Source organism: Heliconius melpomene, chromosome 20 (genome assembly GCF_056956725.1).
Source record: "Heliconius melpomene rosina isolate 202511_hmr_F chromosome 20, ASM5695672v1, whole genome shotgun sequence".
In the NCBI taxonomy this organism is placed as follows: domain Eukaryota; kingdom Metazoa; phylum Arthropoda; class Insecta; order Lepidoptera; family Nymphalidae; genus Heliconius; species Heliconius melpomene.
This window is the reverse complement of record NC_140408.1, coordinates 14,198,015-14,221,800: the sequence shown is the minus strand read 5'-3', so window position 1 is coordinate 14,221,800 and position 23,786 is coordinate 14,198,015. Positions and strand designations below refer to the sequence as shown.

General features: G+C 33.6%; 1 protein-coding gene across 1 annotated transcript; it reads right to left on the bottom strand.

The window, feature by feature from the left end:
* Nucleotides 1–162: 162 nt before the first annotated feature.
* On the bottom strand, nt 163–23,395 carry LOC146528142 (organic cation transporter protein-like). The gene is made up of 12 exons (XM_085204937.1): nt 23,190–23,395; nt 14,729–15,156; nt 6,768–6,960; nt 6,131–6,260; nt 5,675–5,803; nt 5,297–5,489; nt 4,924–5,029; nt 3,972–4,222; nt 3,565–3,644; nt 3,279–3,454; nt 2,602–2,774; nt 163–2,165 (listed from the first exon to the last, which is right to left on the bottom strand). Exons 2-12 carry the CDS (start codon nt 15,091–15,093, stop codon nt 2,009–2,011), a joined length of 1,953 nt encoding a protein of 650 aa, XP_085061063.1. The 5' UTR covers nt 15,094–15,156; nt 23,190–23,395; the 3' UTR covers nt 163–2,008.
* Between the last annotated feature and the right edge of the window lie 391 nt (nt 23,396–23,786).

The following is a 23,786-nucleotide window of genomic DNA, read 5'->3' as shown; positions in this document are numbered from 1 at the left end:
TATTTTTGTACAGATAAAAAAATATTATTATAATATACCCGTATATAATAGATTGTACAGATGTAGACTATCTATACAAAAAAAAATATTAATAACTGTGTATAGGTTGAATTTTAATTATTATCTGTTAGTTTAAAGGGATGGAAATAAAAAAGAAATAGATTCTATGATATTAAGTTTAATTATCATTATTATCACAGAAACAATTTGTATTTTCAATTTTGAACCAAAAATATAAAATGGCATCATGAAATTTAAAAAAAAGTAACTCCAAATACTTCTGTCTCTTTCTTACATATTATATTTGTTATGTTAGAAAGAGATAAAACATCTTTTTTTAAATGGCGACATTGTCTTTAAACTTAGTGTACCTTAAAGTAAATAGTTAAGTATGTAAATTATTTACAAAATACAAAAAATATTTAAATAAATGTTAAAAAAATTTTTTTTTTTATGAAAATTGGACAGATTTTAATCTTAGAAAAACAAATTTTCGTTGAAATGTTATATAATAGCTTTTCTCTATAGATGGGCTTGGATAGTAATAGAACAATTCGAACCAGAGACATTTCTTGAGATTTGCGCGTTTAACCAAACAAACTCTTTATCTATATAATAATATAATAGACAGACAATCTCTACATATATGCCATTTAATATATGAATCAAAATTAGTATAAATCGTTTTACCTTTAACATAAGTAAATAACAGATAAAATTAAAGCTAAATATAATATTTACATAATATTGTCAAGCTATTCACATACATATATACATATTTATATATATAACATGAAGTATTACTTTTATTTTAACTAAAAGTTTAATTTGTCTCAATACAAAAATCTGCTCTACAGCTTGTTTCATAGATAAATATAACATAATTATGTAATTTAGATAAAAGGCAAGTAATTATTTTGTATTTATCTATCAAGTAAATTAACAGAACAGAATATATCTTAGATTATAATAGATCTAGATAGAGCATCTCTCAAAAATAGAAAAAAAATGCTAGAGTTTCCGTTCCTTCTTTCTTCCTTCCTTCTTTTCTGAAGTAGAAATACAACCCACAACTGTCGCGTCGTCAGTCAAACACTGTACCACTAAATAAAAAAATACCCTTAGCAGATCTTGAACCCCCACCTAGGTTTTCATATCTCGATATTTTCTTCATGCTCTATCTAAATTCGTATAATAATCTAAGAAAAATCACAATTTTAAATACAAGTTCCTATCAATATAGCTTGTACTGTTCTGGCAAGAATAGTTTAGAGAGCGATAAAATAGCTCTTTGCTTTTAAATATAAGACGTTTATAGCGGGTTCGATTTATTTTTCAATGAAGCTCAAAGTGAATATTATATAATTAATTTTGGAAATACACTCTTTCTCGTATTCACACAAATCTTTTTTCAGCTATTAATACTTCAAAAGTACAAATGAGTTCAGAACAAAACTTGAAAATTCTCTTCTAATCTTAATAGAATTTTGGAAGCAAAGTTTTCATTTATAGTTACTGTATGAAATATTACCATAAGAACAATAACAATAATAGTTCATAATTATAATAATGTTCACGATAATTTCAAAATAAAAAAAAATCTATTGAAGTTGGACCCGCTTCTTCCATACTGGTAGATATATTTTAACATTAATCTAATGTAGCATCTTATAAAGCTACAAATTAAATATCAATACTGATAATCAATATTTGTCCAAGTCCTGGTGTCACGCTGAGTGCAGAGACGTTATTCGACGGACATTTCAACGTCATCAGTAACATCTCTGCCTAGAAATACTCCATTGTGTGTTTCCTTATCCGCTCAAGAGTCATCAGATGACGAAATCAACGCTAATTTGCCTAATAATTTAAAATAACTTAATTTTAAATTTAAATAATTTTCTTTCACGAAAATTACAGCCAATTATAAATTACTATACAGAGATCTCTTTTAACAAAAATTACAAAATAATAAATAAAATTACTATTAATAATTAACATTTTTAGTTCACGCTTTGTTTTCATCTTGATTTCTTTTGGTTGATCTCGTCGATAGTCTTATTGAAGCCCGCACGGACGCTCTGGACCCGGTTGCTGGCAGTGACCTGATGAAATGATCCTCTTGTGGCTGGGTTGGTATTTCTGTGCTGTTTTCATTCTTTTTCCTAGAAAAAATATATTATTGTTTTTTTAGCTTCAGGCTATATCTTGCATACGTCAGGGTAAGCAGGTAACCAATTGGTAAGGCACTCCGTTATGCACTTTCTACTCAATTTTATGTTGTGAAAGTGTTTTGTGTTGGGGTCGAGGCCCAATGCTTAACTTGATCAGAGTGAGGAAGTGAAAATAATTTTATTCTTTTCAGTGGAAATCAAACCCACAACTGTCGTATTTATAGTCAACACGTTGATGCTTTATATATTTTTTTTTGATTGAGAAATAGTAATCGCTTAAAATAGATCGAAAGTGGAGAAAGGAGGATTTTTAAAATAGGCTTCCTCTGCGCCGACCCGCAGAGATACGTAAAGTAAAAAAGGCACCTTGTACGTACATTTATTAAACAAAATATTTGTATTTTTCAATCTAAAGTTAAGTTCTTACCTGGGGAAGCAAGGAATGTCCCAAAATCTTTGGTCCTTGCCGAAGTTCTCGCCATCAGCGAGGGTCTGAGGCATTTCTGTGTCCATCGTCTCTGGTAGTAAGAGGCATAACACGCCTCCCACTATGCCTAACGCTCCCAAGATTAATAATGGTAGGTCTTGAGATATGTTGGCCTGAAAAAAAAAATATTTAAATGTGCAATTTTTTTACATATTAATATTTTCTTTTGGGGGTAAGTGGTTATTTATGTCTGTCATGGAGACAGAAATTAATAATAACATAGTTCACGCGGGTGTAACCGCGAGCGGGCCGCTAGTCTATATATATAAAATCGAAAGGTCACTCACTCATCACGAAATCTCAGAAACTACATGTGCTAGGAATCTCAAATTTTGAATAGGAGTTACTTATAGGACGTAGGTGCTCGCTAAGACGGGAATTTGCAATATTTGACTTATAAGGGGTTGTTTTTGGGGTCTAAAGTTTGTATGAAACTTCGTAACTACAAATGCTAGGATTCTCAAATTTTGCATAGACGTCACTAGGACGTAGTCATGGAGACAGAAATTAATAATAACATAGTTAACGCGGGTGAAACCGCGAGCGGGCCCCTAGTATTATATAAATATAAGTGCTATATCTCGCATAGAGCAGCTGTATTCTAAGTTTAAACTCACCAAGTAAACCACAAATGGTGCTACAATGGAAGCAACATATCCCATGATATGAATTAAGGCTACTCCCTGAGCCCGAACTACAGTCGGTAGTAGTTCCGCCGCATACTGTAGACCGATGTTGTATGAAATGTTCACAGCGAACCGTCCCAAGATGGCCAATGATGCTGATGGTCCACCTGGAATGGAGATTTTGTATTTGAAGTAAATATTCTTTAACATTTTTATAGTTATTTCACATTAGGAAAGATTATTTTATTTATATTGTTCTAATTCTATACAAACTTACCGACAGGGACTGCTGTAGCTAATAGACTGAAGATACCACTAACGACCATAGAACCACAGGCCAACCATCTCCTGCCCCATCTGAAAGTAATGATCAGAAAACAATCATGATAAAAACAATAATAAAAATAAAGGACGAACATTTTGTATTTCGGAACGTATTTTTTCTACGAAACCTAGTTTACTTGTCTTGTTTTTAATAAAACCTAGTGTTAAAACACTCCTTTCTCATTAAAACTCTCACTATGGTATGCACTCGCTCCTGCCCGTGCGCTACGACTGGTCTCATAAACGTATAATAAGTTCCTATTCTAATTTTCGCAATTTTTACACATTTTCTTATATATATATTAGAATCTGAAATGTAAATTTGGATAAAACAGTATCATTTAAAATAAAAATCCTTACCGATCCAAAACAACAGTTAGGAAGGTATCAGCAGGGAACTCAGTAGCCGTTGCAATAGTGAACGTCAAGAATATATCCAATCCCAAAGACCCTACATTCCTGACGTGACCGTCGAAGACTAAGGAGATGGCCATCCAGATGATGATGAGGAGGATAGCGTTCCTCCGCAACCTTGGTGTTCTGAAGATGTCCAACACTGAATAAGTCTTGGATTCAGCTTCGGATTCCTTTATTTTCTTCTGGGTTGATTCCTGGAATATTAATTTGTGGTATGATAGTAAATTTTTTCTTCAAAACCCTTTTGCCTATCATCAGTATAATCGTTTCAATTTAGTTAGTCTCACGTGTCACCCACATAAAGCAGGAAAAGCATAGGGAACCTTGTGTTAAGATACTTCGTTCCCAAATTTCGAAGACCTCGTTTGTTGAGTGGCGGAGCTCAACTTTCAACCTGACGTGATGCTACTACGCTACAACGGCCTCATCATAATTATGTAACTATATTTTTTACCAGTGTTCACGCTACGCTACTTCCTGTAGTATATTCAAAATATTTCCGAATGGATTCTCACGTTTTTTTTTTCAGATAACAAAAGGCTAAAGTTGGCCAAGAACATTTATAATTGCGTTCTAATCACTTCATTTACCGACTGCGTTGATATAAACGAAGGGTATTGTGTTTAACCTTAACCGTTTATATTTAGCACTAAGCGCCAAACTAGCTATTAAATATAGTGTTATTAATATAGTGTTAGGACACACACTTACACACCGCCCAACTTTCAAGACAATTCATATAAAAAGAGTATAAGTCGGTGGTCGGTGGTCGGGGTATAGTCGTGGTGTATCAGTACAGCTAATAAAATAAATAAGCTGCGGCGTTGTACTCCGCCACCAAATACATTATAGTTATGGCGCTTTACTAGGTTTACTCTGAGAAAAATATACTTACTGTGAACTCGCTCAGTACTTTATCAGGTATTTTCGTTTTGTTAATTCTTTCAAATTTCTTCATAATAACTAAAGCTTTGTCGATCTTTCCTTGGGATAGCAGCCATCTGCAAATAGGTGGTTTATGCATTTTTATAACTTCATTCTGTATCCCGCACGTAGCAAATTATAAAGAAGGGATCTAATGTTAAGATGTCTGTTCCCATTAAGACATTTCTGTTCCCCACTGCCTCAATAAAAATATTAAACATTTAATTGCTTCGATCGGGAATTCGAACCCACTACCTGTCACATTTACAGTCAGACCCTTGTGCCTCTGCGCCAAGTCTGACCCTCGCTCTAGATATATAAATAAAAACAAATTAAAAAGTCACCTAGCACTCTCCGGTACCAGCCAAGGAGTAGCCGCAGCTATAATGAAAGGAGCGCTGATACCCAGAGCGTATCTCCTCCAGTCGTCCGCCCACAACGCTATCCAGGGAAGCAAACTCGCACCCAACGTGAAGAAAATGGCGATCGACATGTTCGCGACGAACGTACGCCACTTGGGGCCTACGTATTCTAGAACTGTAAGAAATTTGTAATATTATTATTGTTTTTCTTTAGCTTTTTTTAATTAAGTTACTAATTTTCTGTCTAGTTTTCGAGACATTGCGTTTTGAGTGGCGGAACTCAACACCGCGTTTCTGTTCTGTTATATACCCGTGCGGGGAGATAATAATAATTTATTTTCTTATATTTTTATGTCTTACCTAAAATATACATCATTGTGAAGCAATTGTCAAACGCGAGTCCGACCAAAAACCGACACAAGGCAAACGACCAAAAAGTGTTACAGAAGGCAGTTGCTATTCCAGCCGCAAAACCTACGAGATTTGTGCCTGTAAAGAAAAAGAAAATAATTAAGTCATAATTGACTATGTAAGGACGTCAGCGGTGGTAGTAGGTTCGACGATAAATTTGTGTCAACCCCGAAGTGCTTGCTAAATACCATACAAAATAGTTTTACCATAGGGATAGGCGTAGTTGTAAGACGCTCGGTTTCCCAATTTTCCCCAAATTTTTGGGATATTGTGTGTTGGGTAGGGAATGTCATTGCCTCGCTTTTTCTTGTTACCAGAACGAGGAAATGAAAATAAATCTTAGACTCAAGTACGAATTGAACCTACTACCGTCGCGTATACAATTAGATTGTCTATAATACTTACCAACTAAAGCCGGTATCCTCCCGTATTTGTCAGCTATCCATCCAAAAATTAAACCACCAACTATAGCTCCACAGAAGAATATCGCTTGAGCTGTCGCTGGAAGATTGTCCTTATCGCAAACCCAGTCGAGCTATAAGTGATAATTATTGTAAAAAGTAGTCATCGTGGTGGAGTTGGGTAGTGTCTGACTGTATAAGCGTTGGTTGTGGGTTCAATAGTAATTTGAGCAGAGGTAACATAGTGTTGGGACACTCCACATTTTTTATCATAAAATTATATAAAAACGAAAATCATCTTCAAAACTGTACCTGTATGGATAAAACATTATTTTAAAGTAACGATAAATAAAGAAAAACTAAAAAAAAAATATTTTTTTAAAAAACGTATAAAAGTTCAAACGCAGCAGTACGTGATCCCACATCTCTTGTTTCCCTACCCCGCGCCCTGACCACTAAGCCATTCATTCTCTGTTGGCATCTCAAAAATAATTGCTATATATGACCATTTGACAAGAGAGTACTTACTAGTACTTAGTAAAAAATAAAAAAAATACCACATAACATATTTGAATTTCAAGAGTCTGCATCAATTTTACTATCTTTTTTAAGCCCTCCAATTTTTCACAATTTAAACTTACCTGCGAAGCAATAGTCTCATAAGGAACATCACTTCGATTGTACTCCCACCCATGGGTGCAGGGGATGATAGCCCATTCATCATCAGGTGTGGACCTACCCTGGGCCAGGGCTTTGGCCCAATCTGCTGAGTACATATGACATCTGTCATGGGCGAATGGACCATCAGATTTGGGTGGGATGGCGAGAGCACGTCTGGAATAGAAAGAAAAAATAAATGTAATAAGTACATTTTTCTTGTTAAATAGTTATGCCTACGATCTTGTCAACGTGAGTAAACTAATTTAAATAATTCCGTTAAATTTATGATTTGTTTTGTTGGTAAACCATCACCGAATTTAAATTTGCCAAAACATAGCGTGTATCTTATTTCTTTTGTTTAAAACGTGTAGTGTCACTTATGAGTTGATGGATCATTATAGCTTATTATTATTGTATTCCAATATCTGACCTTCTTTTTTTAAGTCGGTTAAACAAGTTCAAAACAATGTAGGTAGTGCGTGAAGAGTTAAACGGTTATTTTCTACGAATCAAACAATAAAGTAGGAAGAACTCGCTTTTGTGTTTATCAAATTGATCGTGACCATCTTGTCCTTTGAGCGATAAGTAAAAAGGACTTTAAGGCCGACTTGAAATCTCTTTGACAACGTGATCTGTCACGAAAACGAGACTGATAGTTCAGAAACATCCGGATTATTGTTTTTTTGTTTAGTCCAACCCATTAGCGCTTATTATCCTGCTATGACATATTTTTCAGCTTCAAGCACAAATCTACAAATAGCCGGATATGACCGTATGACCTTAGTGTCAGGATATTCTGTTCTCTACTTTTTAGCCGAATTCGAGACATCACGTGTTGAGAGTCTTGCCAGAGCAAGGGGATGAGGATAATGAATTGAGTACTAAGTAAGTCAAATGTGATCGATATTTATAGATAAAGTAATTCTGTTGAATGGTGTCAGAGCTGCATCAATCATTGTTAAACACGGGCAATTGATGTCATGTATAAAAAATATAATTATATTTCAGTTTTAAGACAATCCGTTTCCACTCACCGCCCAATTTCCGTTACGAGAGTCGTTGAGTTGAGCTAGGATAATTAAAAAACCGCTTTCAGCCGAGTTTGAATGGTTCCCACAATCGTCACGTGCCACTTAGACACTGTACCGCTGCGTCACGACCATGGGAGAAGACCAAGAGAAACCTCTTTTCATATAAAATATGTTAGTATATTATCAGAGGCCAGTTGTGACACAGAGGCATTGCTCGTGACTATAAGCGCTATAGGTCGTGGGTTCAATTTTCAACGGGTTCGAGGAAAAGGAAATAATTGATATTGAAATACAGGTACATTTTAAGGACAAGACCACGTGACCAACCTCTAGTTAGATTTAACTCAGCTGTTAAACCAAGCTCAACGAAGATCTCCTATTTCATTTTGAAAAAAGTTTACGCTTTAATAAAAAAATGATCGCTCCAGTGATTTTACAGCAAGAAGGTTTTCATTTTTTCTTTTTAAGAAGAAAAAAAATGTTAATTTTGTGCAAAAATATTCGTGTTTTTATCCAAAATTTTATAGTAACGTGATAATAATTATTTTTTAATTATTTAATTTTTGGTATAAATAGAATTAAAAAAAAATGGCGCCCATGTAATTGTGTAACAACATATATGAAGTTGAATACGAATCTTACTTAGGGATATTATACTGTATTTATACTAATTTTAAAAAGCTTAAATTTTGTTTGTTTAATCGCGTTCATCTCGGGAACTGCTGTAAGTGCTTTCAGTAAAATTTGTTTTTAAGATTTTTAACAATTAAAGATGTCAACTTCAAAGCGCGATTGTAAGAATTAGGACGTAGCTTGATGAGAACATATGGCTCAGTGGTCAGAGCTTTTGGGCATTAAACAAGAAACGCGAGCTCGAGTCCCGCTGCGTTAAAATGTTTATACTCTTCCTGAAAATATTTGAATAAATAAGTAAATAGTGTTTTCTCAATATATTCAATTATTTGTTGTTAGAATATACATTGTTATTTTACCAATAAAATAATAATCCTCTAGTATTTATTATTATGCGTATATTTAAAAGGTTTTCAAAACTTAAGGCCAGAACAAAGTACTGTTATTAACTAAACAATTGATTATTTCAAATAGAAATATAAGAAAAAACGAGTAGGCAGGTGTATAATGGTACAATTTTTTTTATTCAAGGCACTTCCCAATTGAAACGTGACTTATTTGTAGTAATTATATTGATTTAACGCGAGGGTCGTGGGTTTATTTCTTATTGAAATTATTACAACTTGTAATTGAAATACACTCCGTATTCCGTCTTAAGATTAGGTTCTCGCTGTCTATCCTGCTGTACGCGGGATACAAAGTGAAGCTAAGAAAATATGTTTATAATTGAGGCTTTTTTGGAGCATGGGCACAAGCGTGCTATTTTAAACGCGACTTTTGTGGGTTCGATTCCCACTTAGGGGAATGAAATGTAATGACGCCATTCTGCGAGAATTATAATTCCTCAAGAATTCAGCGGAATGTGAGGAACAGCAGTGTCTTAAAGGGAGCAGAGTCTCTTAACATTAGCTTCCCGTGTTCCCTCTGCCTACACTACTATGTGTGGAATATAGCGTGGAGCTAAAAATATATTCTTAGATAATATCTGCCATCAGTCAGACACTTGATCAACTGTTCAAGCTCTTGCTAAGGTTTTTATTCTATAAATTTACTTAATTAGAATACTTAAACGTAATCTAAGCAATATTAAATGAATAATAGTTTTTTTTATTTACGTTACATCCCGCATTTATTAGTCAAAGGGAACCTAGGCTCCCGTTCCCAGCTTTTCGTCAATTTTTTTAGCTATTGCGAATTAATCCCCGGGACTGAAAATAATTCATTTCTCCAAATGAGAATCGAACTCACAACCGTCGCGTTCACACCTCACAGCCCGACGACGACCTCTAAATCAAATCTTATCAATTAACCAGTCTTAAGCGATGTTAAATTTGCGTTATTATAAAGCTATTATACAATTACTTAGAGCACGTTCCAATAGCCTTCTGCTACGGAAGTCCGTATTGGTCCAAGGTTCAAGTATTACATTAAAATATTTTTTTTTCTTATTTAGACACCCATATCTGTATTAAAAAATGGGTGGTGAGTATCTAGTGTTAAATCTCTCCGTTCTCTGCTTTTGATTTTTTTTGCAGAGTAATTGCAGCTCAATGAAACGGTTGGAGACTTAAATCGTTATACATCTACGAATTTATCATTTTTCCTACAATATTAGGCCTTTTGTTAAGCAATTTCACGCTGTGGGGGGGAAAGGGGAGGTTCGTTGCGGGGTAGGCAGAGGGAACTTATTGTTAATATTGCGTATACTACGCCCACACAATTATAACACAATTTTTACTTGAGGGAATTTAACTATTAAAGATTTAACTCTATATCAATCAACTGGAAAGCAAATTCTACGAATATTATACATGTGAAAGTTGGTAAGAATGGATGTGTGTTCCTCTTTCACGCTAAACCTACTAAACAGATTTGATGAAACCCATTTTCAACAAATCTATATAATGGGTAATAAATAAGTATACGTACATCTCAATTTTAAAAATTTGAACCTTAGACTTTTTATTAGTCAAATACAGTGGCACATCGCAACGCGTGAACGCACGCCGGTTATGGAGAAACGGTAATGGAGAACGGAATGCTTTAACACTATTCCGCCTGCCTGCGCCAATTATTTTTAAACGTTTTTTATGGTAATTTGTGTATGCTAAATAATGTGACTTACATTTTTATGATCGTAAGCTAATATCACGTAATAAAATAAAATAAAGACAATAAATTACCGCCGTGGTCGTGGGAACTAAACCGCAAATTAAATTAAATATTTTATAGACAATTCAAAATGAAAAATGGAGAGAAGAGTGACTTTACCCTACATTCTCTCTGTTTACCCTGCAATGCTGTATAGAGCATGAAGCTAAAGCAAACATGCAAAATTATCTAACCTTCGGCCTTCTGTGCACGATTTCAATAACCTCTATTATAATTCGACCTTAACAATCAAGTTCACAGTACATTGTACAATGTTTACTATTATGTAAAGGTACACTGTGTTATTTAATAGTTTTCAATAAAAAAACACTATTTCCCGTTGTTTCATGCGTATTAGAGTAGGGGAAAGGAACCTAGTGTTAAGATATTAGGTTCCCCACGCTCTGTCTCATTTTTTGGGGCATTGCATAATGAGTGGCTGTTCTCAACGCCGTGCGTTATCTAGGCGTGAAGGCGTTTTTTAAAGCGAAACGTTAAAACACTTCTTTCTCCACTTTGTCTCCACGTACATTGTATGTTGAGTGGCGGAACTCAACGCCGCGCTTTACCTTTTGACCTAAGCGAGGAAACGAAATTGAATTTAGAATCGATCCACGGCCGTCGGAACGGAACACGCACGCCCCATAAATTCGGTGGACAGTGGGAAACGGAAGTGTCTTAATGGGAATGGGAAGATTAAAGCTTCTAAAGGTTCTCTTTGCCTACCGTTCTATATATAGATATATTTCTATATATAGATATAGACGTATACGTCAGATAAACAAGAAAAGACAGAAGGTAAACTAATCTACGAAGTTTTTAGTTCGAGTCGAAGTCAAATCGAATGGCCAGTAGCACCTAATAGTTAATTGTAAAATGAAAGTTAACCAATGAACAGATACCATCAATAAATGGTTAGACGAAAAGGACTGAGCGAGCAGAAAGAGTTGAGATTCTCTCGCTCAGTTCCAGGGAGCAGAGCGAAGTAATTACAAAATACATAACTCCTTATTGGTGGAAATGTAAATCTATTTGGAAATGGGAAAATAAAAGAGATTTTCCATTTTATGTTTTAAGATCCACGCGAATAAAGCAATAGGCGACGACTATGATATGAATAAATGAACTCGTTTATTACCATCTTGATAAATAAATATACAGAACAAAAGATCACTTCGTGGAATAATTATCGATCGATTGAACTAAGATTTATTATTAAATATTAATTGTGAGGAGATTGAAAATAACCTTTTGTTTATTACCTATTGCTTAAAGCTTCAAGCTATATCCCGCATATACTCGTAGTAAGGTAGGTAGTGTCAAAACACTCTATTCTCCAATTACCGCCCAATTTTTGAGATTTTGCGTGTTGATTGGTGGGAATGCCACGTTTCGTCATTTTGCCAAAACTAAGAAAATAATTAAATTCTCCTGAGTGGGAATCGAATCCACAACCGTCATATTTACAATCATGCCTTAAATGCACATGCCCCACGTCGACTGTAATATCATATAATTTTATATTTTTATAATTTTCTAAAGCAAATTATTACTTATTGATCATTCGCGTATCGAATGATTGTCACCTTGAATTACTTCGAAGTCAATTTATTATAGTTTAGTTGGAATTTGCATTATTACGCACGCGTCGGTAGTAGGTTCAAATAGGAAATATCAAAATTTCACGATTTTCCATGATAAGTAGACTATCCAACGCATAAAGGCTTTCATTCCAAACCAGTAGTTCTGGAGATAAGTGCGTTCAACCGAACAAACAGCTTTATAATATAGATTGATATCTAGATATATAGATAAACAGATAAAAGTACAAAACATTATATACATATAACAACTTATACGAAAATCGAACTAACAACCTTTGCTATAGAAGTACAATACAAGTTTAAGTGACAGTGCAAAATTAAGAGAAACCCATGACGTAAGGCACATTACAGAAACAAAATACAATAGAAGATAACCACAAGAGATCCTATTGATTGTGATAGAAGTCGTGATTGAATTTTAATGTAAAGATAATTCAAAGAAGGTCCTTTTACAAACTTTTTTTTATATATCCGGGTCATTCCGGCTTTTTAGGGTTCTTTACCCAAATGGTGAAACGGGACCCTATTACTAAAACTCCGCCGTCTGTCTGTCTATATAAAGATAAATAATTCAAAGAAGCTCTTTTAAATTATTCCTTTTTTAATATATCCGGGTTACTGGTTTTTTAGGATTCTTTACCAAGATTCATAATTTGAATAACGGGACCCTATTACTAATATTTCGCCGTCTTTTTGTCTATTTATTCGTCTGTCTCCAAGTCTATCTCATGAACCATGATAATTAGACAGTTGGAATTATCATAAATAAATTATATTATAACATCAAAAATACGGAGTAAAAAAATATTCAAGGGGACTCCCGGGGATACGCCTGCAATATTTTTTTTGCTTTTATTATAGATCTTAGTGTTAACATTAAATTTTCTTTGTCTATCTTGCATTTTTTTTAACATCACGCTAAATCCCGCACATGGTAGGATAGCCATAGGGCATTTTGGAACCTAGTATTACGACAGAAAATAGTTTTTATTTATTGTTTTAGCGAGTGAAGCGAGAGACGGTTTGTGAGCGAAGCGATCAGGCGGGCTGTTTCCCCTAGTCATATAAACAATTTTAAAATTATATTACCATAAACTTTGATTATTATTTACACAATTAAAATAACAAGTAATAAATCACATATCTTAGACAAAAAAAACACGGAACTATTACATATACGTAAATGTACATAAGAACATAGAGTACGATTTTTTTACATAAATCCATGACCTCGGTACTTTATGTATGGATAATGATTACATATACATAATTTATTTTATAAATGATTATTAATGACGCCAAGTAACCAAGTTGATAGTTCTTTACTAACTTTATTTGATGAATGTGGGTTCGAATTCAAGTAGTGATATTAATTTATAATTATTTCTATAATAAAAATATTTTTGTCGGTTCAAGCGACATAGCAAGATAGGAGAGGGAACCGTGGGACCTAGTGTTAAAACACTCCGTTCTCCACTTTCCGCCGATTTCTGGAGGCTCAACTCTACGCCGTGCTTTGCTTTGTAAAAACAATTTCTTTGAGTAACAACACACAAACGAAATTACTGAACTTAGAAAACTCATAGTTGCATGTATGTAGGTAGGTTAGGGAATTTATGGGAGTACTAAAAGAAAATATCTCGTTATCCTGACAGGAAACGGAAAAAACTGGTTCTTCTATTTTTACATCTTATATTTTACAGAGCAAGTAGACGCTACCTAGTGACACTTATCTCTATTCTCTGTTATCCAACTATTTAAGCAGAACCCAAAGATGCACTAGGGCTATACTATCACAATCAGGGCACTAACTCGAACTCTAACTTCTAAGTTCTAACTATTAAAGTAATATAGAGTAATTAGCCACACAAAGCTTTTTATATAGTTAACATTACAAATAATTAAATACAGTTATAAAATATAAACTTCCTACTGTGATTAAGTCATTAAGTATTTAAGTTATAAAATGTATAAGAAATACTAAAGAGGCTCAATCTGTAGGTAACTTCATTGACACGATTGTAGCGAGTTCGATTCTCGTTCAAGAGAAAATCAGGATATTGAAAAATATTGGAAATGGAATAGATACTGGAAATATTTGGAAAATAACAACATTAGTTATTATGGCCAGTCGTAGTCTATTTCAAACCGAATAGTATCGTATCGTTATTCTGAATGCATCATGAATACAGTTGTGATTAACTAACATTAATCACCAGAAGGTCAAAAAGAACAAACCTATTGCTAATAATAAATGGGTAATAAAATCCTATTTATTATCGGCGCGATAATTGGGGATTCGATTCCTGAGCTCTACTAATGATAATTGGTGATAATTCTAAGTTAATATACCTACTAACAGCACTAAGAATAGTAATTACATTATTTTCATGTTATTTCTATGTTTTTTTTATGTGTGTCTCTTAATGTTTTATATTTTTTAATTGTATAAAAATTAGATTCTATCTACCTCCTAATTCTCTAAAAAAAAAGTCTCTCTTCTCTCTCGGTAAAATAACTCACCTATCTTCTACAGTTAAATTGGCCAATTCAGGTACCCAGCACCAATGCTGCTCTGGCACGATTGTCATAAAAATTTGCGAAAAATACACGAATGAGACGAAAAACGCGAACGGTATCATCAATAGGAACAAAATCTTCTGATATATACCAAATTCACCGACATATGGCAATAAATCGTCGAAATCTGTCACTTTTTTGGGATTCTCTCCGCTTTCCGTTTTTCTAGTGGCAACATTTTCCTCATCATTTTTGTAGGCCTTATTTATGAAGCCTTTGCCTAAGTTTATGTTTGACAGATTGTTCTCCATTGGCCCGGTTTCGCGGGAATCCTCTTCGCAACAGGAAGTTCTTTCTTGCGGCGCCATTTTGATTTTTATTTTCTTCTTTCAGTGTTTTCTCATGCTCTATTTAATGTTTGGATTTGATTTCTGAAACAAAAACATAGCAAATTAAATAATTAATGCAATCTTGATTTACGGAAGTGTATATGCATATAGCAGGGTAGGCAAAGGGAACCTAGTGTTAAGACAGTCCTTTCCCCATGTTCCAATTTTCGAAACAAATTAAGTGGCAGAACTAAGCGACGCATTTTGTCTTATTACCAGAGTGAGAACTCATTCTCCTGAGTGGGAATCAAACCCCAACCCTCACCTTTACAGTCAAACACCGCTGCGCCACACCGACCTCACGTTTTTTATTATTATTATAGTAACCTTGTATGAAAATGAAAACTAAAATTTGTATCAACTTTAATTTGCTAAACTCAATTTTGCCCTTGCTGTTTTTTAACCTCTAATTATTATGAGATAACTGTCAATATAAATATTTGTCTCAACCGGGAAGTGTACACGTGACCTCCAGCTTAGATCTAGACTTCCTTATATAATACTGTATTTAGTTTTTTCTACGTATAAAGGTATTTAGTATTCATTTATTTCGCTTTATATTTAACATTACAGAAGGAAGCTTATATTATTTTTAGATTTCTTTTTGTATGATTATTTTTATTTAATTACGTTTGTATTTCATAATAAAACAAAACTCTTAATAAGAAATAAGATTCTAATTATCATATATTTGAAGCTATTTGATTGTAAAGGCAACAGTTGTGGGTTCGATTCCTACATGAATGAATGGATTATTCACATTTCTTGGTAACACGATAATGCGCGGCGTTAAGTTTCGCCACCCAACACGCAATGTATAGACATTGAGAGGATATTGGTATTTTAACAGCAAATTGTCAAAAAAAAATAGCAGGAAAATTATATTTTACAGTATTTATAGGTAAATGTTTGAATAAACCTTGTAATAAAACTTTAAACACTTAAAAATCCTACTCACGTTTTATATGACCTAAGTACCTATCGAATATTTCGAAATATGTTGAATAAGTTATTTTAATGTACAATCTATAAATATATATAAATTTATTATTATTAATTAATTAATTAATTATTATTATTATATTTTATAAATCTGAAGAATTAGTTCGGTTGAACGAGCTAATCTCAGGAACTATATTTTCCAAGTATTTACTCGTGTTAAATAATTGACATAACATGCACACCCATCACATAATAACCTAGAGTCAATGTAACTTAACCTCGGTCACAATGACTCGTTACGTCAATGTTACAACTATTCAAATTTCATTTTCAATGTCAGGGTAATGTTGTTTGTTAAATATAGCTTTGCTTCGCAGTTGGTTCTAGGTTCAATTACAAAATATATAAGTAATTTTTTTTCACTGCCTAAGTTGATGAAAAGTTTGACTCAGTTTTGCGATAATACGTGTTTGGCTGGCGGAGCTCAACACCGTGACATTTTACTTGACCATCCATCAGCCTTTTAAGGTCCTCTGCTGGACATAGGCCTCCCCCAATGCTCGCCACTCCGTTCGGTCCTGCGCCCTTTGAATCCAGCGGGTTCCCGCTGTCTTCTTAAGGTCGTCGATCCACCTTTTTGGAGGGCGGCCTGTACTCCTTTTGCCGAGGCGTGGTCGCCATTCGAGAACCTTTCTTCCCCATCGGTTGTCGGTCCTTCTGACAATATGGCCTGCCCATTGCCACTTTAGCTTGCAGATTTTGAGAGCTATGTCGGTAACCTGCGTTACTTGACCAGGGAAGTGAAAAAAAATAATTCCTCTGAGTGAGAACCTCTACTGTAATGTGCACAGTCAGGCGTTTACAAAGAAATGTGTAAATGTTTTTTTAAATTTATATATTAATATTTTCATTTTGTTGCTCTGGCACCGAGGCAAAACGTGCCGTTGAGATCCGCCACTCAGTGGAGTGTCTTAACACTAGGTTCCCTCTGCCTACCCTGCTGTGTGCGGGATACAGCGTGAACCAGATTTTTCTACTTATAAATAAACAGTAGTATGTACTGTAAAACAGTTATTACTATGTTAGTATGAATCGTACATTCTCTATACAAGGATTTACTATTGCGTCAATACGGCTCAAACGGAATCAAGGTTATTCACTGAACAAAATATATGAGTGAATTAAATATATGTATGTATGTATGTATAACGTGGACTAACGTGGTTGGTAGTTGGTGATATTACAGTGGAAGCGAGTTCAAATTTTAGTAGGTTAAATTGTCTTAAAATTGAATGGTTCGTTCGCTCCTGCTACTTAAGCGAGAGAGATGTGTATTATAAATAAATATTATTCGCACAGCAGTTCGCAGAGGGAACCTAGAGCGAATACACTTCCTTCTACCCGCACCACCTGTTATGGTGTTTTGAGTGGTGGCACTCAACGCCGCGGTTTTCCTTGTTACCAGAACGAGGAAAAAAACTCATTCCCCAATTGGGAATAGTACCCAAGATCGTTCCGTTTAAATTGTATACAAAGTACCGTTCTAAATTATTTATCTAAATTTTCATTTTAAATCATATACAAAATTCCTATATAAAATTCTTTAGCCAAACTAAATGGTAAAACTCAACTGACATGACATTTTAGAGTACAGACCCTTTTAAACCGAAGGCCGAAGCAATCTCTAGTTTCTATACTGTGTTTGTGTCACAATGCTTAAGTACCTATAGAAAGGCCCTGCGGAGCACAATTATGGGTTCGATTCTCACTTGGGGAAATGAAATATTTGATATTTTCATTTCCCCGCTCTGGTACTGAGGCAAAGCGCGGCTTTAAATTCCACCACTCAACACGCAGTCTTGAAAATTCGGCGGAGAGACCAAAGACAAACAGAGTGTATAAACTAGGTTCCCTCTGCTATAATAATATTTCTCAAACCTAGAACTTTGTAGAATTAGTAGGAGCATTTTACAACTGAACTAACTAGTATATCTGTCTCCGAACTATTAATAAATAATATTTACATTAATTAATATTTATATGTGAAATATCACACCTAAAAGAGTTTTGTATAAAATTAATAAATATTTAATTGATTTAAATAGAAATAAATTAGTATTATTATTATTATTATACAAGTTAGTGGCCGTCGTTGCGCAGCGGCGTGTTTGAGTGACGTTTATGAGATCGATTCCCGTACGAAATATTTTATTAAATTTTAATTAATTAAATTTTTTATTTCCTCGGTCTAGTTGTGGTAAAATAAAAAAGAAAAAAAACCATCAGTCAAGTGCTAGCCGGGATCTGCCATCGAGTGTTCCGTATCAATTTTATGATTGTAGATAAACTTCAAACAAAATGTAGCAAAACCATTTGCATAAACGTACGTATCTTTAGATATCTTATTTACAACTAGATATTTGTAAAAATGATGTTGACAGACGGTCAAGATACAACAAGAAAGTGATCCTATAAGGATTTTGGTTTTTATTTTGAGATACGATAAATACACTACCCTAAACATTCTAATAATTTAGATTTTTTTGAAAATTAGATTATATTTAATAATTACATAATATATACACAAAAACTTTATATAGTTATATATAAGTTATAAATTTTGTAAGTAATAAAAGGAATGTTTATGTGTTATAGTGTTTTTAGGACTCTGTTCTATAAGACCTCTTTCTTTTGAAGTTCGTTAAAATATTATTCATACGTAAAAAAAACTTATTAAAATACAATTAAACAATCAATATTCCGATTCAATTGAAATCGATGAACGAGCGATTACGTATTAATCGAGAAAAAAAAGTTGAATCATCGTAGCGAGGCTGAAGACACCTAGGTTTAACCTAGTTCTAAATAAATTATATTTTCAAAGGAAAATCGTAATTTGCTATTAAAATATAAAGTTGATTATCGCCTGAAGATAAGTTTCAAATATTTTGACAATGACCCTAATGGTAATGCATCACGAAATATTTACTTGGATCTGTGAAATATTTTGGAGATGTCATCTTATATAATCTTTTTTTGTTGTTTTTTTCTTGACACAGCTTGTCACTGTAAACATAATAGTTTTAGATTCGATTCCCTCTAGGGAGAACAATCATTCAATTATTTTCATTTCTCCGCTCTGGCATCCACGACGTTGATTTCCGCCACTCATTGCTAGCATGGTAGGCAAAAATAGCCTAGTGCTAAGACACTCCACCCCTATACTTTCCAGTGTTCACTCATTTCGGAAACATTATCTAAGTACGTTATGTGACAAAACTCAACAACACGACAATCTTATTTCCTTTTTTATATATTAAATATAGTTAGAAATCGATAGTGGGTAACGTTTTTAAAAATCAAAATAAAGACACATGTCGTCTATAATTATGTTTCTATACTTCACATGAGTTTCTTCCCAATAAGGGCCCTTTCCTTCTTCCTTCCAATAATCAGGTCTTTGACCATGGGGCCCCGTTTCATTGCTTTTGTAGTATTTTTAACCTACATCTACCCTCTTTTACACGAGTTTGCTAACAGTATAATATCCATTCATCTTTCTTTGTACATTTCAAACGATTCCAGTGAACACCTTTTAGTAAAATAATAAAAACTAAGTATAAACATGAAATTTAGTTACGAATTACATAAAGGCCTACTTAATTATTCTTCAATCGTTTATTTTTCAGAAGCCGTTGTGATACATGAAACTGACTTAATGCAAATCTTTACAAAACGATGGGATATCGCAATAGAAGCCATTAAAAACCTAATCTAATTAAATTTTTAATGGTACAATTAGCAATAAAAGAAATTTCAAATTATCTCACTTTTATTCTTCTTCAAATAATAAGTAGTTCTTTTTAGTTTTACGGTATATCCCGTTCATAGAAGGGTAAGCAAATGGAACCTGGGAATCTAGTGTTAAGACACTCCGCATCCCATTTAGACACTGCCGTTCCGAATTAAGATCTTAATTTAATATGTTTTGGTCTAAAAAGATAAGAGATTTTACGCAAGCAATAATATATAGCCGTAACACTAAATTGACCTTTTGAAAACATTCGATTTCACCTATAAATATATTTCTTATCAGTTACACAAATTTTATATTGAAATAAAATTAACACATCCTGTCTCAGTCGTTGAAGTGTCTGACTGCTGACGCGATGACTGTGGGTTCGATATACACTCCGCGGAATGATTTACCTAATTGAAAATGATATTGTTTAGATAAACTGCGGCGTTAATTCCCGCCAATCAATATTGTTGTTATTAAAATATATATAATAAATGTTACTAAAATTAGCGAAAATCGCCAATTGGATTATTAGATTTGTACCTCTTTTAGGATACAATGCAATGCATTTTTTGAATTTTAGGTTTCTTTCGTTTCAGATTAAGTAGACAGTATTTTTTTATTCTTTTTATACGGGATATACGGGACTCGACTCCACGATGCCCCTTCTCGAACACCACTGCTCGGGATTGGTAAGAGGATCCAGCCCACAAAACAAGTTGTTCTATAACTGCTTTTAATTGTGATATGACTTCAATTATGATTCAATTTCAAGTAAAAATGGTCCCTATTCAACTACAACCAGACCACCACTACCAAATTCCAGGATTTCAGCATCACCAATAATAGGTTACCCCATCAGCTTATCAACCTCAATAAACTATGAACCTACATGAAGATCAAAAAGTACGATGTCATAATCCAATAAGGGTTGTGGGAGTGTCCATCGTGCCCACGGAGGGAAACTAGTGTCAAGGCACTCCATTGCCCACTTTACTAAACTATTTTCATTTCCTTGGAATTTAAAAATATTTACTTTTTATTCTCTACATCAATCCATAAAATATAAACAAAACCACGAGCAAAAGCTATATCAATGTAATTTTAATTAAAAACAAATGTTACAAAACGTTATAACATTTCACATTCCTCGATTAATATTATGCTGTGTAAATTGCATCACAGTGTAAGGCATGCTTTATATATACCTTATAGAGTCTATATTTGAGTACGTCGTGGCGCAGCGGTACGTACATCGGTTGTTAGTTCGATTCCAAATCGGAGCTATGAATAATTTTCAGTTCCTCGATTTGATAAGAAGACATCCTTGAATTCCACCAATCAGTCAGTCAGCACACAATGTATCGGATATGGGGTGACTTGCGGGAAATGTAGTGTCTGAACACTAGGTTCCCCCTGCTTGTTGTCGGCCTTGAGTTACACCATTTAACGTGTAGTGTCTCAAATAATGAGGAACGGAGTCATAACGCTAGGTACTCTCAACCTATTAAATATGTTATATACGACAAGCAACGTGAAACTACTTGCTCTGAATAAAACAAACACTTATTAAAAAAACATACAAACTAAAACAACTTTTCTAATGACCTCACAATTGTGAATTCTTATATTTTATTCAATTAAATATTATAATTATTCACTACATTATAATTTACACCTGTTTCTACTCTAGTTTAGAACTTCCGGGTGATTTTAAAATGGCGGAAATGCATAATATTATGTCAATTAATTAGTTTGTGATATTAAATAAAATAATAATTAGTTATTTTTATATTTTTTAAAGTGTTGTCCAACTCTTAGGAAAAATAATACTGTTTGCAAAAATGGGATTCGAATCCGGCGGCTCTTGCAAGTCTTCCGAAGATCGAAAATGACAACTCACTAAATTACTCCGTACCTATAGTACTCAAGACAAATCGCGGCGTAATCGTGGTTTTCGCCATTTAACACGCAAGAATAATGTGTTTTTATTTATGCCTTCTCCACTCTATGTGAAAGATGAATAAGCTATAAAAAAAATTTTTTTGGTTTCCATACCTTTTAAGGAAAAAAAGGAATCCTTGTAAGATAATTTTGTTGTCCGTCCGTCTATCTGTCTGTCTGTCTGTTTGACAAGAGCCTTTATTTCATGACGCTTGGAGATTTCGAGTTGAAATTCAAATCATATATATCATCAATCATAATCAAAAAAATAGTATTTCTACATTTACTTAAAAGCAAGATATGGCCAATTATATCGCAAAAGTCGGGCTCGCCCTCCGAGGTTTCCGTACAAAAATTGGTGGTCTCGAGCTTTTCCTGAAATCCAGGTTTAGGATAGCGAGAGCGCTTTCATCTGATACCTCACTTGAACGAACGTCTTAAATACCAAATTTTACCTCTGTTTTTAAGGCTATTTATAGGATATATATAGATATAGATTTAAGGATTCGATTTACTTCCTAAATCGTATTTACATTATTTACTTCCTATTTCGAATTTTCGCACCCACAACCACCGCGCTTTTAGTCAGACGATGTCAATTTAAAATACTTAATTTTTTTTTTATTACTTGTAATGATGACAGAAACTCGATCGTTAACCTTATAAATAGATACATGTATTTAATAACACATGAATATTCATTCAGTTTTAATTGAAAAAAATATTTTTAATTATTAAATTAATAATAAGAATAAGTTTAATAATATTTAAATTTTGGTAATTAATTATAATTAACAATTATTTTTCTTAAATATTTTTTTTACTATCGCGCTGTGTCCTGCGTTATACGATCATTCCATATTTATATTCTATTAAATTTGAATTGCGGAACGTAACGAAAATCTTCGTCTTTTTGTTACCAAGCAGAGAAAATTATAATAGTTCTTCCCCCGAGTTGGTAATGGAACCCAGAACCACAGCGTACAGTCAAACGATGTGCTGACTATATACTTATATTTATTTATTTCAGGCTTCATATATTTAATTCAATCAGCATTAATATTTTAATGATTTGAACTTCCACAATATTTATATTAGAGGCTATCATGGCACAGTGGCACAATGTATGATAGTAATTGCAGCGAATGTGGGTTTATTTCCCATTTTGGAAATATGAAAAAAAATTGAAAGAGAGTACTTTCAAACTAAGTACTCTCTGGCTTCCGTGTCTTTGGAGGTAAAACGTGAAGCCTTTTTCATTTTTACTATTATATCGTAAATATATTATATAATAAAAAATTTAAACAAATTATATATATATATTAAATTATTTTTTGCTGCTGCAAGTTTGCCAATTAAAAAAATTATAAAAAAAGACAAAAAAGCTCACCGTTCTCTCTTTTCTTTATTTCAACATAAAAAAACAAAACGAATCACTTTGTCAAAAATGAAAAAAAATAGCACAAATTACACAAAAAAAATAAACACACAAGTAACTATACAATGTTCGTAATTTAATAAAAAACACGTAAATTTACTCGCTTTTTTCGCTTCGCTTTCGCTTTTTTAGAGCAAAACGCGCTTCGATCGCGCCTAGCTCATAACTGAATCGCCTCTGAGGCTGCAACTATTTAAATAACCGAGGTTTTTTCATGCTCAGTGCATTCTGTATAGGAATAATGTATTAGAGTGAAAGAGATAGCTATGTATGTTATTTGAGAAGAAAAGAGATGGGTATAGATATGTTGTGTATGTGCGAAAGAGATAGATGTATGTGCGAACGAGATGGATTCGACTATTTAGCTCCACGCTGAATCCCGCATGTATCAGGGTAGGTCGGGGGAACCTAATATTAGACTGAGAATCAGAACCAGAACAGAATGCTGTTTTCCATTTTTCTTCCAATTTTCGAGACATTGCGTGTTGAGTAGCGGAACTCAACGCCGTGCTTTGTTTACCAGGGTAGAAAATGAAAATAGTATAAGTA

Coding starts and splice junctions, on each gene's coding strand:
- LOC146528142 (XM_085204937.1), bottom strand. CDS start 15,093: ATGGCGCCGCAAGAAAGAACTTCCTGTTGCGAAGAGGATTCCCGCGAA. Junction 4,223..4,923: donor AAGTACTGAGCGAGTTCACA/GTAAGTATATTT, acceptor TTAATATTCCAG/GAATCAACCCAGAAGAAAAT. Junction 3,645..3,971: donor CTAACTGTTGTTTTGGATCG/GTAAGGATTTTT, acceptor CATTACTTTCAG/ATGGGGCAGGAGATGGTTGG.